Consider the following 13,658-nt stretch of genomic DNA (forward strand, 5'->3'; position numbering starts at 1 on the left):
AATGGAAGGCGGCGAGGGAGGAGAACAGTAATAGTGAAAAAGTTCTTTAACTGTGTCACAGTCTTTTGTGGCTTCAAAAAATACACATGTTCAATTCCAGCACTGATGGCAGCTTTAAGCTTTAGAGTAGATTTTTAACATTTTTCTGTTTTAGTAGTAAAAATAAAAAATAAAATACCTAAGCAGCATGCCCCCCCAAACCAAAAAGCAACTAGCAAATGAAAGGAAAAAATAAAAAAAAGAAGAAAAAAATAATAATTTCCTGATCAGCTTTCTGCAATTCCCAACCAGTAAAAATAAGAAGACATCTCCTTACAGCAGAAGGGTGCTGGGGAGGCAAGTGGACAAGCCCCTGCAGGAGAGGTGGCCTTTGGAGATGGCTGAAACTTCTTAATCTCATCGAATGGGCTCAGTGGCTGGGTTTATTCTGTTTCGCTTTGTTTCAGCACTTGCCATTGTTGCTTTCTTTTATTTTTGTATCATTTTGGGTGGGTTTTTTTTGTGTGTTTTTCACTCTGTGATGGTTTTGCCCATCTTGGCACCCAGCTGTCTGACTGTCTGGGCAGCAGCAGCCCCTGACGGACAGCCGTCCCCCCCGGTGAAACCGCACTTCCAGGACCAGTGTCCGGTGAGGTAACGGAGGAGGGGGAACCTCCCCCGGCGGCACCGTCCCTCCACCGCCTAAAACCCCTTGATGTAGCAATAGGCCTCCAGGGTGGCGAAGAGGATGTACAGCAGCCAGAGGCTGACGAAGAGCAATGTCGTGGCCAGTTTGCACCCCCGGGGGCCTCCCAGCTCCCCCCCGAGGTGAGGCCGCCGGCGGTAGAGGAGGACGCTGATGCAGATGAAGGCGAAGATGGTGAAGAGGGTGACAGAGAAGGCCAAGGTGCCTGCAGACACCTGGAACTCCTGCCCCTGTGATGCCCAGTAGATTGCCGCCACTGACCATGCCAGCCCGATGCCCAAGAAGACGTTGACGGCGTTGCTGCCCGTGACGTTGGTGATGGAGGCGTCAGCGTACACGTCCTGGATGGCTGCAGCTTTGCTGGCGAATGTGTCTGGGGTTGGGGGAGGAAGGAAGGAGAAATCACTGAGGGTCTGACAGGAGAAACAAGCAACCCTTCATGTCTAGGGGACGAGGGAGGCTCAGGTGTGGCACTGGCAAGATCGGGACATGGACCTCACCTGCTGCAGGCCCCCCGTCCCGGATCCAGGGACACCATGTTGCCACAAAGCGGGGTGCAGACATTGCCTGGGGACAGAGTGCTATGGAGCTCCTTCCCATCCCCATGACAGAGCTGCTTCCCTCAGGGCAGGGAGGTCCTTCCTCCCACCCCATTCCTTCCCCACCCCACCTGGTACTGAAGTGCCGAAGGCGACGAAGACGACAGCGGTCACGGAGTCCTTGAGGCCGATGGTGCAGCCGAAGTGGGAGGCGAGGTCACCAATGACAGCCGTGAGCATGCCGATGATGAGGATGGAGACGATGAAACAGGCCCAGCCGTTGCAGTACTCGGTGGGGGGCACGCAGGCAAACAGCACCTTCCAGAAGACCGTCAGGAAGTGCATCACATAGTCAAAGCAGGACGGTAGGCGCTCCTCGCCCGACTCGTCCTCATCCTCATCACCCGCTGCAAACAATGTGAAAGGAGAGGTCCAGTGCTCATGACGGGATGGGTCAAGATTACAGCGGTGGGCTGCAGGCCATGCTTGGCCCCCCTCCCCAGGGCTCCAGGGGTGCTACCCTGCTGGGACAAGGCAGCATGGAGCCAGCCACGACAGTAGGGTCAGGGCACACACAGTCCATCAATAATGGGTGAGGCTTGGGGACAGGGGTGCCTCCTCCTGGGACAGCCCAGAGCCTGCAGGGCTGGGGAGTGGCACAGCAGTGTGTTGTACCCATAGAGGGGCAGCCCCACTGCTGTACCCGTTCCCATCCACAGGCAGTCACATAGTATGTGGTCAGCCTATGGAGATCACTGTGGAGGAGCACCATGAAGTCACACAGGTAAGTGATGCTTTGAGGGCGTAAAACAGCAGGAACTGAAAGAAGTGGGCAACAGGAGTGACCTCTTGGTCCTCCTGCTCCAGAGCACAGGCTGGTCTCCAGCAAGAAATTTCTCATCTGTGTGGGGGTATCAGCAGCAGCACTTTGGCCGCTTGGAGGGGTCCCCTCCTTAGCCTGGTGGGGCTGTTCAGCCCCCAGGCTGGAAGCACTGCAGGTCTTTGTGTGGATACAGGCCAGTGGAAATAATCTGGTAAAAGAGAAAGCAGGTAGGGAGCACAGAGCAGATGGCATGAGGACAGAAATACAGGAGAAGAGAAGCGGGCCTACTTGCTACAAGGATGGAAGTATTGTTTCCACAGAAGCAGTTTCTCTTAATTGCTAGAAAGACGAAAAGTGAATATTCCACACCTCTTCTTTCATTTCAGAAAAAGCCCCCATGGCCACTGGTGACATCTCCCACTTAGCTGCCTGTCTGCCTGCTGCCTGCACTATGGCTGGGGGGAAAACAGCCCTTCGGGAAAGATGCCAAACTGTCAAAGAAAGGTTCAGAAAGGTGTCTGAGTGTCATTAATGGCATGGGCATGCCTAAAATGTCTGTTTCAAAGCTGCCTGGTTCTGGAAGTGGTGAGCCCTTTCAGGCTTCCTGGGGAAGGGCCAGGAAGTATCTGGCCCTTTCCACCAGCTGCTGCCTCATGGGGTGACATGTCCTGTCTGTACATGGTAACCCTCCCTACTCCCAGAGACTCTACTGGCCATGGCAGACAGGACATGTTCCGGCAGCAGGAGCTATCTGAACAGGACAGCACTGGGCACACCAGGAGCCAGCAGCCCAGCCAGGATGGGATTTTGCTGCCTATACACACTGCTCATCAGACCACTGAAGCTGCAGGAGCATTGCCAGCAGAAACCATGTCTTGGAAAACTGGAGTCCTGGATGGCTCCACACCAAAAGATGGATCTCCTAGGCTGCTGCCTAGTGCATCAGCAGAAGTCCAGTACAAATAGAGCAGAGAAGCACTTTTTGGACTGGCTTTGCTGATGACCACCACGCACACAACCACTGAGCATCACTGACTAAGCAGATGCTGTCTCCTGAGCCCAAGCAGACCTCATCTCAGGCTGTGGGAACACAGGAGATGCTTGTGTGGGTTTTCTGATGTCCCCCTCACCTGCACTGACGGTAATGGCCTCCATGAACTGGTCCCTCCAGGAATGTGTCCCTACAACCAAAGCCAGGTTTGTCTTCCTAATCAGCTTGTCCACGGTGCTCTGTTGTGGGAATAAAGATGCACAGCAATTAAACTGGCTGCTAGCAGGCAAGTCTGGTCTTGCAGTGCACTGTGGTCTCACTGACCCTTCCCAAACTGTTGAGGTGCCACAAGTACATTCCTACCAGTCAGATGAGGCCATGACTTGAGTTGGGCCCACCTTCTCCCTGGACAGGCTGAGCCAAAACTCACCACAGCCTGCTTCTTTGTCACCCCTTACTCCAGAATAGGCTGCTTCTTTCCTTGCCTCTACCTCACCAGAGACAGCTTTGCTCCTGCCCTCTCCTGCATGCTGCTTTCTTCTGCTTCCAGCAGGGCTCCCTTGTCTTCATTCCTTCACCTTTGTCTACCAGCACCTAAGTCCCCTGGCACTTGTAGGCTTCTCCCATACTTTACTGCACTCCATGCCCTTTCCCTGCACATGCAGCCACCCCCAGCCTCCTCAGTTCTGCTTTCCATGGCTGCTCTTCAGTGCCACACAGCTTTCCCCTCCTAGAGGACACTGGGACAAATACTGACCTTGAACTCATAGGACTCCTCAATGATGACTTCTAGTTTTGGATGCTCGCCAAGTATTGGTTTGCCCATCTCTGCAATCCTCTTGGCTTCCTCCTCTTCAACCGTCAGCTTCCTCTCAGCCACCTCTGTGAAAGCAAGGTCAACACCAAGCTGTAGATAGCAGACCTGGAGCACCAGGGCACTGCAAGGTCTTGTCTGCAGGGCCTGCGCATGGACTTCTGCAGCCACTTCACAGTTTCCTAAGCTCACACAGCAATTCTGGGGGAAGGGGTGGGGTGTTGGACCACAGAAACAAAGGACCAAGATTTCTGAATATCAGTCAGCAAGAACATACCCAACATGTTTTTAATTTATTTAAAACCCCCCACAAATATTTATCTAGCCTGCATTGGAGCTCTTGGATGACATATGCTTTCCCATCATCCCTGCAGCAGCCACATCTTTGGGGAGACTGAAGTACTGATTCATTCTGCCATTTGGCACAAGCATTCTTTAAGACAGCCTCAACACCCTGGCATGCTTCCTGGTTTGAATAGACAAGAGATGGGATCTTTTTATTCCCCTTTGATTAGAAAATCACTGTTAGGACAGGGAAATGATGGAGAGAGTCCAGCGCAGGGCAACAAAGATGATTAAGGGAGTGGAGCACCTCTGTTATGAGGAAAGACTGAGGGAGCTGGGTCTCTTTAGTTTGGAGAAGAGGAGACTGAGGGGTGACCTTATTAATGTTTATAAATATACAAAGGGTGAGTATCACGAGGATGGAGCCAGGCTCTTCTCAGTGACAGCCAACAGCAGGACAAGGGGTAATGGGTTCAAACTGGAACACAAGAGGTTCCACTTAAATTTGAGAAGAAACTTCTTCTCAGTGAGGGTAACAGAACACTGGAACAGGCTGCCCAGGGAGGTTGTGGAATCTCCTACTCTGCAGATATTCAAAACCCACCTGGACACGTTCCTGTGTAGCCTCATCTAGGTGTTCCTGCTCCAGCAGGGGGATTAGACTAGATGATTTTTTGAGGTCCCTTCCAATCTCTAGCATTCTATGATTCTATGATAACACTCAGGTACACACACAGAGTCACAACCACACATGCACACGTACATGTTCCTAGCATTTGGAAAAATGAACAGGAAGAAGTAAATCAGAAGCCAAGTGGTGTTTTGCTTTCATGTTACTGGATATTCAGTTTCTTCTGGAGGAAACTACACCAGGACCCCAGTAGATGCCACCATGAGGTAAGAGGGGTGCCCTGTGCAGCATGTGGAGATGACTTTGTGTCAGGCTCACCTTGCTGATGCCCCTGCAAACCCAGCAAGGTGCCTAGGAAGGCTCTGGTTGCCTGGATGGGAAGGAGCACCCCAACCAGCAAGAAGGGTGACCTGCCACTGTCCCTGGCCCTGAACAAGGTCAGGTCTCCCACCCACACACCCAAGCACAGGCACACACCAATGGGCTCTCTGAAAAGCCTTGACATCTCAAGAAGGAAGTTGGGTTTCCCCTGGCTTTCCTGTGCCTGGACCAGCAGCGGCTCATGAGCTGCAGGACACAGCCCAGCTGAGCCAGCACAGGAGCTGGAGCTCTGCAGAACCTGTCAGGGGATTACAAACGTAGAGCATCTTGTTCTGGCTGAGCAGTGGGTTAGATGTCACCCAAGGTTTCCTGCAGAGTTTACGAACACCCTAGGTCATGCCTCAGATGTGATTAATCCCATGTGGGCTCCAGCAGATCTCATACTCACTAGCAAAAATCACACAGAAATTATACAGTCCCAGTGAAATCTATTATAGTTATAAACTATGCTTTCTCTTCACCAGCCTGCCTAGATTGATTGCAAAGACCATAAGCCTTGCAAGACCTACAGAGTTTATAAAATATGTAACTCCTGTGGCAGGTGACATTATTATAACCCATCACAGAAGCAGAAATAACTACATCCATCATCTGAAATCAATGATGTACATCAAACCCATCACTGCTTATCTCAAAGACAGTGTACTCTGGATTTGGGAATCCCCAGAAGTTTACACATACAGGGGAGCACAGCACTTGGAGAAGATGGGCAAGGCAGGATGCCAGGGGACACGGGGGACAGCTGCAGGAAAATATCAAGCAAGCACAGAGGGGAGGAGACAGCTGAGCTGGAGAAGTGCAGAGACGGGAGTGAACCTGGACAAATGTTCTGCTTTGTGCTACACTTGGAGGCATGAACTGATGAATATGAAGAGCAAGATTCAAGTTATTTGTATTCACTTAAGCAGGGAGTTTTCTAAGACAGAGATCTAGAAAGTCGAGTCTCTGCCTCTCTCTCTACCTGTAAGTGTAGGAAGTTGACAAGCTATATCCATCGTTGAAAATGCAGGCACATGCCAGTTGCCATACCATATACACAGCTCTCTCCTGTCTGAGCTCCACCATCAACAGAAGCTCAGGGGAGGAGGCACCCTCAGCTCTGCAAGGCCCAGCCTGGCAGACAAGCTGAGCACGTGCTAGCATGTGCTGACAGTACTGAACTGGGCAGAAGCACAGCAGCCGTCCCAGCGGGGCTGCAATGCTGGGACACGAGGACAGTCTGGCTCACTGCAACCTTTGCTGGGAAGCGATCACACCAGAAAGGCTGCAGGTTGCAGCTGGCGACACAGTCCCTTGGGCTCTCACCCACTGGCGGCAGTTGCACAGCACAGAAAGCGAATATCTGGAATCAGAGGAACTGCCCTGAAATACTGTGGAATACTGGGCACAATTTCCTTAGCTTATCAACTCTGGGAGAAACAATGCAACGAACCTCCGTCCCCACTTTAACTGATCTGAAAAAGCCTTGGGCATGGTAAGACAACATAAAGCCTCATGCAAATATTAGCTACCTAGGCAAGGCTGAGCTGCGGGCAGGTTCATAGGCACATGTAGTGCAGAAAGCATTCTCCTCCCTGTAGGGAGCAATATCGAACATGATTTCACCCCAGAACTTGGCATCTTGGTCATGCTGATTTATGTACCTACACCAGGCAGGACAGTGTGAGAACAGAAATTCTCCTCTGAGGAGGAAGACCCTGACTGTGGCCAAGGAAGCTGGGCAAGCTGCATGGGTACCCCTGTGTCCCTGGCCAGCAGCAGGACCTTCAGCTGCTGGTAGGTAGCTTTGTTGCCTCTGCAAGCTGCTTGTGGCTCATCTAATGATTTGATGAGATGGCAATCACTTGCCAGGAAACTCTCAGAAGAGAGTAAATCAAGGCACATGTCCGTGTCCAGGAGTGGACAGAGAGGTAACTCCAGGGTTGGCTGCTGCATAAGCATGGGAGCGGACACTCCACCAAAGAGAAGTCACTGGTGCTTACCGCAGCACTGGAGGGCTGTGGGACTTGTGCTACTTCAAATGGCACCTTGCCAGCAGAATAAGTGCCACTAGAGGCACCTTCAAGCCCTAGGTAACCTCACGGTGAAGGGAGAAGCTGAACAGTAATGGAGACCTCCAGCTTGCTGACAGCACAGCCACTTAGGGCAACAAAGATGATTAAGGGAGTGGAGCATCTCCCTTATGAGGAAAGGCTGAGGGAGCTGGGTCTCTTTAGCTTGGAGGAGACTGAGGGGTGACCCCATTCATGTTTACAAATATATAAAGGGTGAGTGTCACGAGGATGGAGCCAGGCTCTTTTCAGTGACAACCAACAGCAGGACAAGGGGTAATGGGTTCAAACTGGAACACAGGAGGTTCCACTTAAATTTGAGAAGAAACTTCTTCTCAGTGAGGGTAACAGAACACTGGAACAGGCTGCCCAGGGAGGTTGTGGAGTCTCCTACTCTGGAGACATTCAAACCTGCCTGGACACCTTTCTGTGTAACCTCATCTAGGTGTTCCCGCTCCGGAAGGGGGACTGGACTAGACGATCTTTTGAGGTCCCTTTCAATCCCTAACAGTGTGTGATTCTGTGAGACATGAATAATGGACACCCTGCTGTCAGTCCCCAGCTCCTCTGCAGTGAACACAGTGAACCGGGAAGCAGAGAGAAGAAATGCGGTCACCCAGGAAGGCACATCAAGGATGTCCTATGAGGGCAGCTGACTGAATACCACTCCCAGGCTGAATCTTTCAGCGTCAGCTGTAGAACAGGCATAGGCAGCATCCCCAAATGGGTACCTTGCAGAAATGTTAATAGAGGAAGGTTGCAGACAACGAAAAAGGAGGTAATTCCTTCACACTTCATTAAAAAGCAGTCACATTTGTGAATGTGTGACAGGAAAGCAAAGCACAGAAACCCAACAAACTTCAAAGGTGCACCTGAAAACACTGAACCTGCCACTGTATTTTTACTAAGCCTCTAACCTGATGCAGAAGACAGAGTTTGAATTGCATGTCAATATTGCACTGGATCTTGCTCAATGCACTTGTGCAAGTGATCCATAGGTGCCACACACTAGGCTACTGATAGTCCTCTGAATTTCGAGCAGTACCATTTGTGGCAGGAAGGACAAGCTTAAGAGCCCAGCTGACGCATCTTTTGCCTCAGTCTGTACTTGTCATACAATTAAGGAGAGAGTTAAGCACATCCAAAGAGCAATACAAAGCACCTACACGAATCTGCCACTTCTCCCCACTTACCATTTAGGACACTTGAGCACCCTGTAGCACAAATCAGTGCAAAACCTCTTCAAAATGCCAGACCCCAACCTGTACCTGGTACAGGCCTGCTGGGTCTATCTGTTCCCATGGGACACTGAGGACTGAGCTGAGCCCTGTGCACAGAGATTCAGCAGCTGAGCAGGAACAGAATCTTGCAACACCTCAATGGCATAGCACACTCCCGATGCTCCTGCCGTTCAGAGAAGCACTTCAGCCAGCAGCACTGTGCACCAGTCTGCCGTCAGAGCTGCAGGAGGCCACTGTCTCTGCAGCGTCTGTGGGGCACATTCCCACATGGGCTGTGGCAGCCACAAGCCCTCATCACAGACTTTTTAGAAGGGCATGTTATGAAAGGACAAGGGGAAATTATTTTAAGCTAAAAGAGGGGAGATACAAACTAGAAATGAGAAAGAAATTTTTTACAATGAGGGTGATAAAATACTGGAACAGGTTGCCTGTAGAGGTGGTAGATGCCCCGTCCCTGGAGACATTCAAGGCCAGACTGGCCAGACTGACCAGAGCTCTGAGCAACCTGATCTAGTTGCTTATTGCAGGGGGGTTGAACTGGATGAATTTTGAAGGTCCCTTCCAACCCAAACTTTTCTATGATTCTATGATCTCCTGAGGGACTGAGTGTAGGGATGGGAGTCTTGGAGGGCTCCTCCAGGAAGCGGGGACAGAGCATCGGTGAGGTCTGTCATGCATCACCCTAATGTACCAGCTTGCAAAGAAGACTATCAAAGGCTGTGATAAATAAAATACAAGGGGCAGTGGAGAGAGACAGACTTCTAATTTGGAAGGTCAAGTCTGTCAAGGTGAATGCTGCCAAGCTGCAGCTTAATTATTAACTAGCCTGATTTCTGTTTGTATCAGCATCAGTACCTTATTTTCAATGTGGATTGCACCCTGGACTCCCTGCTGTCAACCCCAATTAAGCCTGATAAGGTCTGGCTATGCCCAGCAAGAACGGGAGTTTGCCAGGATCTTCTGGGCTGCCTCCACCTCCTCCCTGGGAAGGCGAAAGTGGGGAGAGAAGTACTCTGCTCCTCATGCCAGGGAGCCCACACATTTGAGAGGAGATGCTACAAGCAGGGGAAACTAACAGGTCTGGTCAGATCAAAGGCTAAGTAGAAGGAATGAGAATGAAGTTTGCTTTTGCCCAGGCTGTAGCAATAGCCACAGCTGACACCCAGTAGGTGCTGGACTCAATACTTGCTTGCAGGAAGCAAGGAGAAGTTTTTGGTTAAACCACTCCATATTCTCACTCATTCTGCCTCATTCAGGGTCATTTCAGACCCTTAAAGGTAGGTCAGATGAGAGGGGCAGCAGCTCCTAGCTATGGCTTTGCCACTGCTGTGCTCTGCAGTCCTGTGGGACATGTTCCTGCCACGCTCACTCCTCTGCTCCCTCACCAGAAGAATGCAGATATTTGCAAAGTGTATTACTTCCGACCTACACATCATAAGCAGGTTCTTTTTCCAGGTGAAAGGGGAGCACCAAGCAGTATTCTCACACCATGCATTGCTCCTGGAAGGTAGGTACTCCCTGAGTGCTTGCTAGCTCAACCTCCTTCAGACTGGGGGGAGCAAACAGGAATCAGACATTGCCTGTGGCCCTCTGAACACACCACAAATCAAGTAAGTTAAAGCCTATTTCCATGACGGTAATCTGGCCACTACACTTTCTGAGCTGAAACAGACAATGGGAAGGCCCTATAACACTGTCAGAGAGTAGCTACCCATCACCAAAGCAATGCTGCAAGACTAACAAACAGCCACAGATCAGTTTGTATTCCCTGGCACTTTCTGAATTAATTGGATTAAAATCAGCAATGTATTCATGAAAGACTGCTGTGAAGGCCATTTCACACCCCTCGAGCTACCTCGTCTCCACCCATTTCTAGAGCAGGCATGTAACTGCATGAAGGTCACCCCTTCTGGGGACTGCGCTGCTAGGAAGAAATTGAAATAACAATTAAAAAGGGATTTTTTTTTTTTGTTTGGTTTGGTTTGTTGTTGTTGTTGTTGTTGTTGCAGCTCAATAAAATATAATCCTGGCTAAACAAAGTAAACAGTGAGGATGAATGAGTTCCTCTCTCCAGAGTGCTGTCAAGCCATCAGTCACAACTGGGGAAGACTGCTGGCTAAGACACTCTGACTTTTGAGGTTAGGATATGGCTATGCCCTTTACTGAAGCACATGCACATGCACAAGCACCGGCAGTCTAGGCTGCTTTCTAAAAAGGAATCTGCTTACTTAGCCCTGAAAGCTATTTTTGAGGCATACTACATCCTATATACATGCCCCAGCACCCTTAACACTAACTGGGAAATGCTTCACATTTATGAGAGGGAGGCTAAGGCACAGGGCTGGGAACTGAGCATTATTTCACTGCTGGCTCTGCCTTGAGATTGCTGTTGACATGACGGTCTCTGACAGGCCAGTCAGCTGGCATCTCTGCTCCCCAGTCTTTTCCACTGCAAGGTGGACCCATGAGTTTTAATGGATAAATAGAGAAAAATATCTAGAAATATTTTCTTTGATCTGGGTAAATACATGGAAATGAGGGTAGAGGAGTGTCCACTACTTAGATAATTCCTCATCCTTTTAAAGATCTGAACTAGCTAAGCCCCAAAACTTGCAAGCCAGATCTCTGCTCAGGCTTTCAGTGACTTTTGCAAAGGTCGAGAAGACCACCAGAGCAGCTCATCCACTGCTGGCAACGGCAGAGACAACTGGAGTAGCTAATCACTTTGGTATCAAATATTTCCCTGTATAAATAGTGTACGGAGAGATCATTGCCAGTGCCTAAAACAAAAGGTTATGCATCAGAGAAGTTAAGAAAAAAACTAGGTTTGACTCTCAACTCAGTCCACAGCCATCCCATACTGCTGTGGTACTCAGCCCCAACAGCTGGCACTGGACACTTGGCTGAGCAAGTGTTTCAAAATCTTTGCACAGCCTTGCAAGTCTGGCTTGAAGAGCTCATCTGGAGGAAACAAATGCTGAGCTGAACCTGTGCCAAAGGCTTTACCCTGCCCATTTACTTTGCCTTGTGTAAAATTCACAGACTTGTTTACCCAGGGAGAGCTCTGCAAGGTCTAGGGGCAGAGCCAGGATCTTCCATTTAAACCCAGATAAGGGCTCCTGGGACAAGAGAGGTGTTTTTCTCTTGGGCTCCTCCACTGGGGCACCCCAGGGCTTCTGCAAAGAGATGGGGCCACTGCAGTGAGTGGGGGCTGTATCGCTGCTGGCCCCGCAAGGGCTTATGAAGATGCAGGAGGATGAAGGCCCCAGGGCTGTGAGGGAAAGCCAGGACTCTGCAGCGAAGGCAGCCCCAGGGAAAGGGACACTGCCTGGGAAAAGCTGTGCGAGCTGTTACAGGAGGGAGGGGACGAGGAGCAGGACCAGCAGATTTCACTGAAACGTTCAATAATGCAGGGTTTTTTTACAAAGATTCCTGCGCATCCGTGTAATCCAAATCTAACATGACACAGACTAAACGAGGACGTCACTTCTCTCCCCGCTGATTAGCTGTGATTGCCGCTGACTGACACTTCAGCACGTGCCTCTGTGGCGAGGGGGGCTGCAGGGACCGAGCACCGTCAGCTCGAACTGTGGGTCAAGCATGTGCCCTATGCATGGAGGGCACCCCAGGGCAGCTCGACAAGGTGGGCACCCCAGGGACCAGCAACTCCTCAGATAGAGAGGAGGCTTTTCTTTATTAACTGGAAAGCAACTTTCCACAGCTGGTGGCCAAGTTCTTCAATAACAGCTGCCAAAAGCAATCAGGCTGGATCACAACACAGGGAGGAAAGTTATGTTATTTTAATAGAAATTATTTGGTTCCCAGGGTTCTGATCAAATTAGGCAGCTACTGAATTAAAGCAATGAAATTACTGGGAAGGAGGCTGTGCTCAACCTATTTCCAGTCCTCCCGGACCCGAAGAAGTAACAAAGGAAAACGTCCAAACCGCTTCGAGGAGCTTTCCGTAAACACCCTAAGCTGATATTTGGGGAGCTGGGGACTTCTGCCTGCCACTAGCAATTTCCTAATTAGCCTAATATGTGATGGGCTCAGGCCATCCCCTGCGCAGCAGATTTGGCATCCTCCAAAAAGCAGCAGAGACTGAAGCTTGTGCAGCAGATGCTGCTCCTTTGATTTGCAGCACAGCTCAGGCGTGATGAACGCTTTGGCTTTCAGCTCTGCTTGCAAACCTGTCAGACTCGAGGTCCTGTCTGTACCCTGCATGCCCGCTCTTATCTTTTGACAAATGTTTCTTTAGTGCAAATTCAACTGTAATCGTATCTGCAATTGAAAGAATAAGAAAAATACAGGAAGCGTACAATGCACTGCAGTGGGATCAGGACAGACCAGTATAACAGGGATTTGCGGCAAGTAAGGTAGGGTCAGTATTAACACACATAAAATCCTGCCACTGGGAGAGGAGATGAAGAGTGCAGAGCCAGAGCTGAGGGTGAGAGGGAAAGGTGCTGATGCTCATTGTGCCATGGTAGTGCCATCCTGGTGCTGGGCGCACCCCTGCGACCCCCCAGGACAGGAAGGGTGATGCGTGGCCTGATCCTGCATGGGAAGGGGACACCCATGTGAACTGTACCCTCACCCACCCCAGAAAACACTGCCCAAGGAGTGCCATCCCCCCGTGCAGAAAAGCCCCATGCTCCCCAATGCATCAGCACAACCCAAGCCCCAGAGCTGCCTGAAGAGAGGGTCAAGTTGTGGCCCCATACCAGAGCTGCATGTTATGCTTTGATGCCCTGTCTGGGTAATTTCCTAAAACCCTGGGGAAAAATCTGGAGTATGGGGAATGCTTTTAGACACCAATCAATCACTGTCATTTTCTTAATGCATTGCTCTTAACTAGTTCCTGCTGGACATGAGCACCACGAGCTGGGGTTGTCATTGCAAACACAAACAGACCAAAGAGGACGAAAACAGAGCCAGAGCAGGCAGAGGAAAGGAGAAAAAGCACTTACCTTGGGTGAGCAGCAGGGCTGTGGGGAGAGAAGAAAGTGAGAAAGACAGGGAGAGAGAAGAAAAGAGGGAAAAGTTAATATTCCAGGGGGAAAAGCTGTTTTGCAGATGACAGCTGTCAGTGAGCAATGGACATGGTGCAAGGCGGCGTGAGCTCGCCAGAGCTGCATGCCGGGCACAGGCTGGGGCACAGACCCCACAGCAGCAAGATGGAGTGAAGGCTGGTGAGCACTGGGGCACTGGCTGCCC

The 13,658-nt window shown here is 50.5% G+C and overlaps 1 protein-coding gene across 5 annotated transcripts in view; it reads right to left on the minus strand.

The window, feature by feature from the left end:
- Positions 1-681: 681 nt before the first annotated feature.
- The window catches only part of SLC8A3 (solute carrier family 8 member A3), a gene marked incomplete at both ends in the record, with an annotated part of 96,839 nt that continues 83,862 nt past the window's right edge, over positions 682-13,658 (minus strand). For 3 of the 5 annotated variants that reach the window (XM_080344630.1, XM_080344629.1, XM_080344628.1), the window contains 4 exons: positions 682-1,058; positions 1,356-1,631; positions 3,178-3,277; positions 3,796-3,945. In XM_080344630.1, the coding sequence (XP_080200756.1) occupies positions 682-1,058; positions 1,356-1,631; positions 3,178-3,277; positions 3,796-3,945 (903 nt within the window). The remainder of the gene's footprint in view (positions 1,059-1,355; positions 1,632-3,177; positions 3,278-3,795; positions 3,946-13,658) is intronic. The other 2 variants (XM_080344632.1, XM_080344631.1) reach the window with 1 other exon arrangement.

This window comes from Nesoenas mayeri, assembly GCF_963082525.1.
Source record: "Nesoenas mayeri genome assembly, chromosome: 5".
Classification (NCBI taxonomy): domain Eukaryota; kingdom Metazoa; phylum Chordata; class Aves; order Columbiformes; family Columbidae; genus Nesoenas; species Nesoenas mayeri.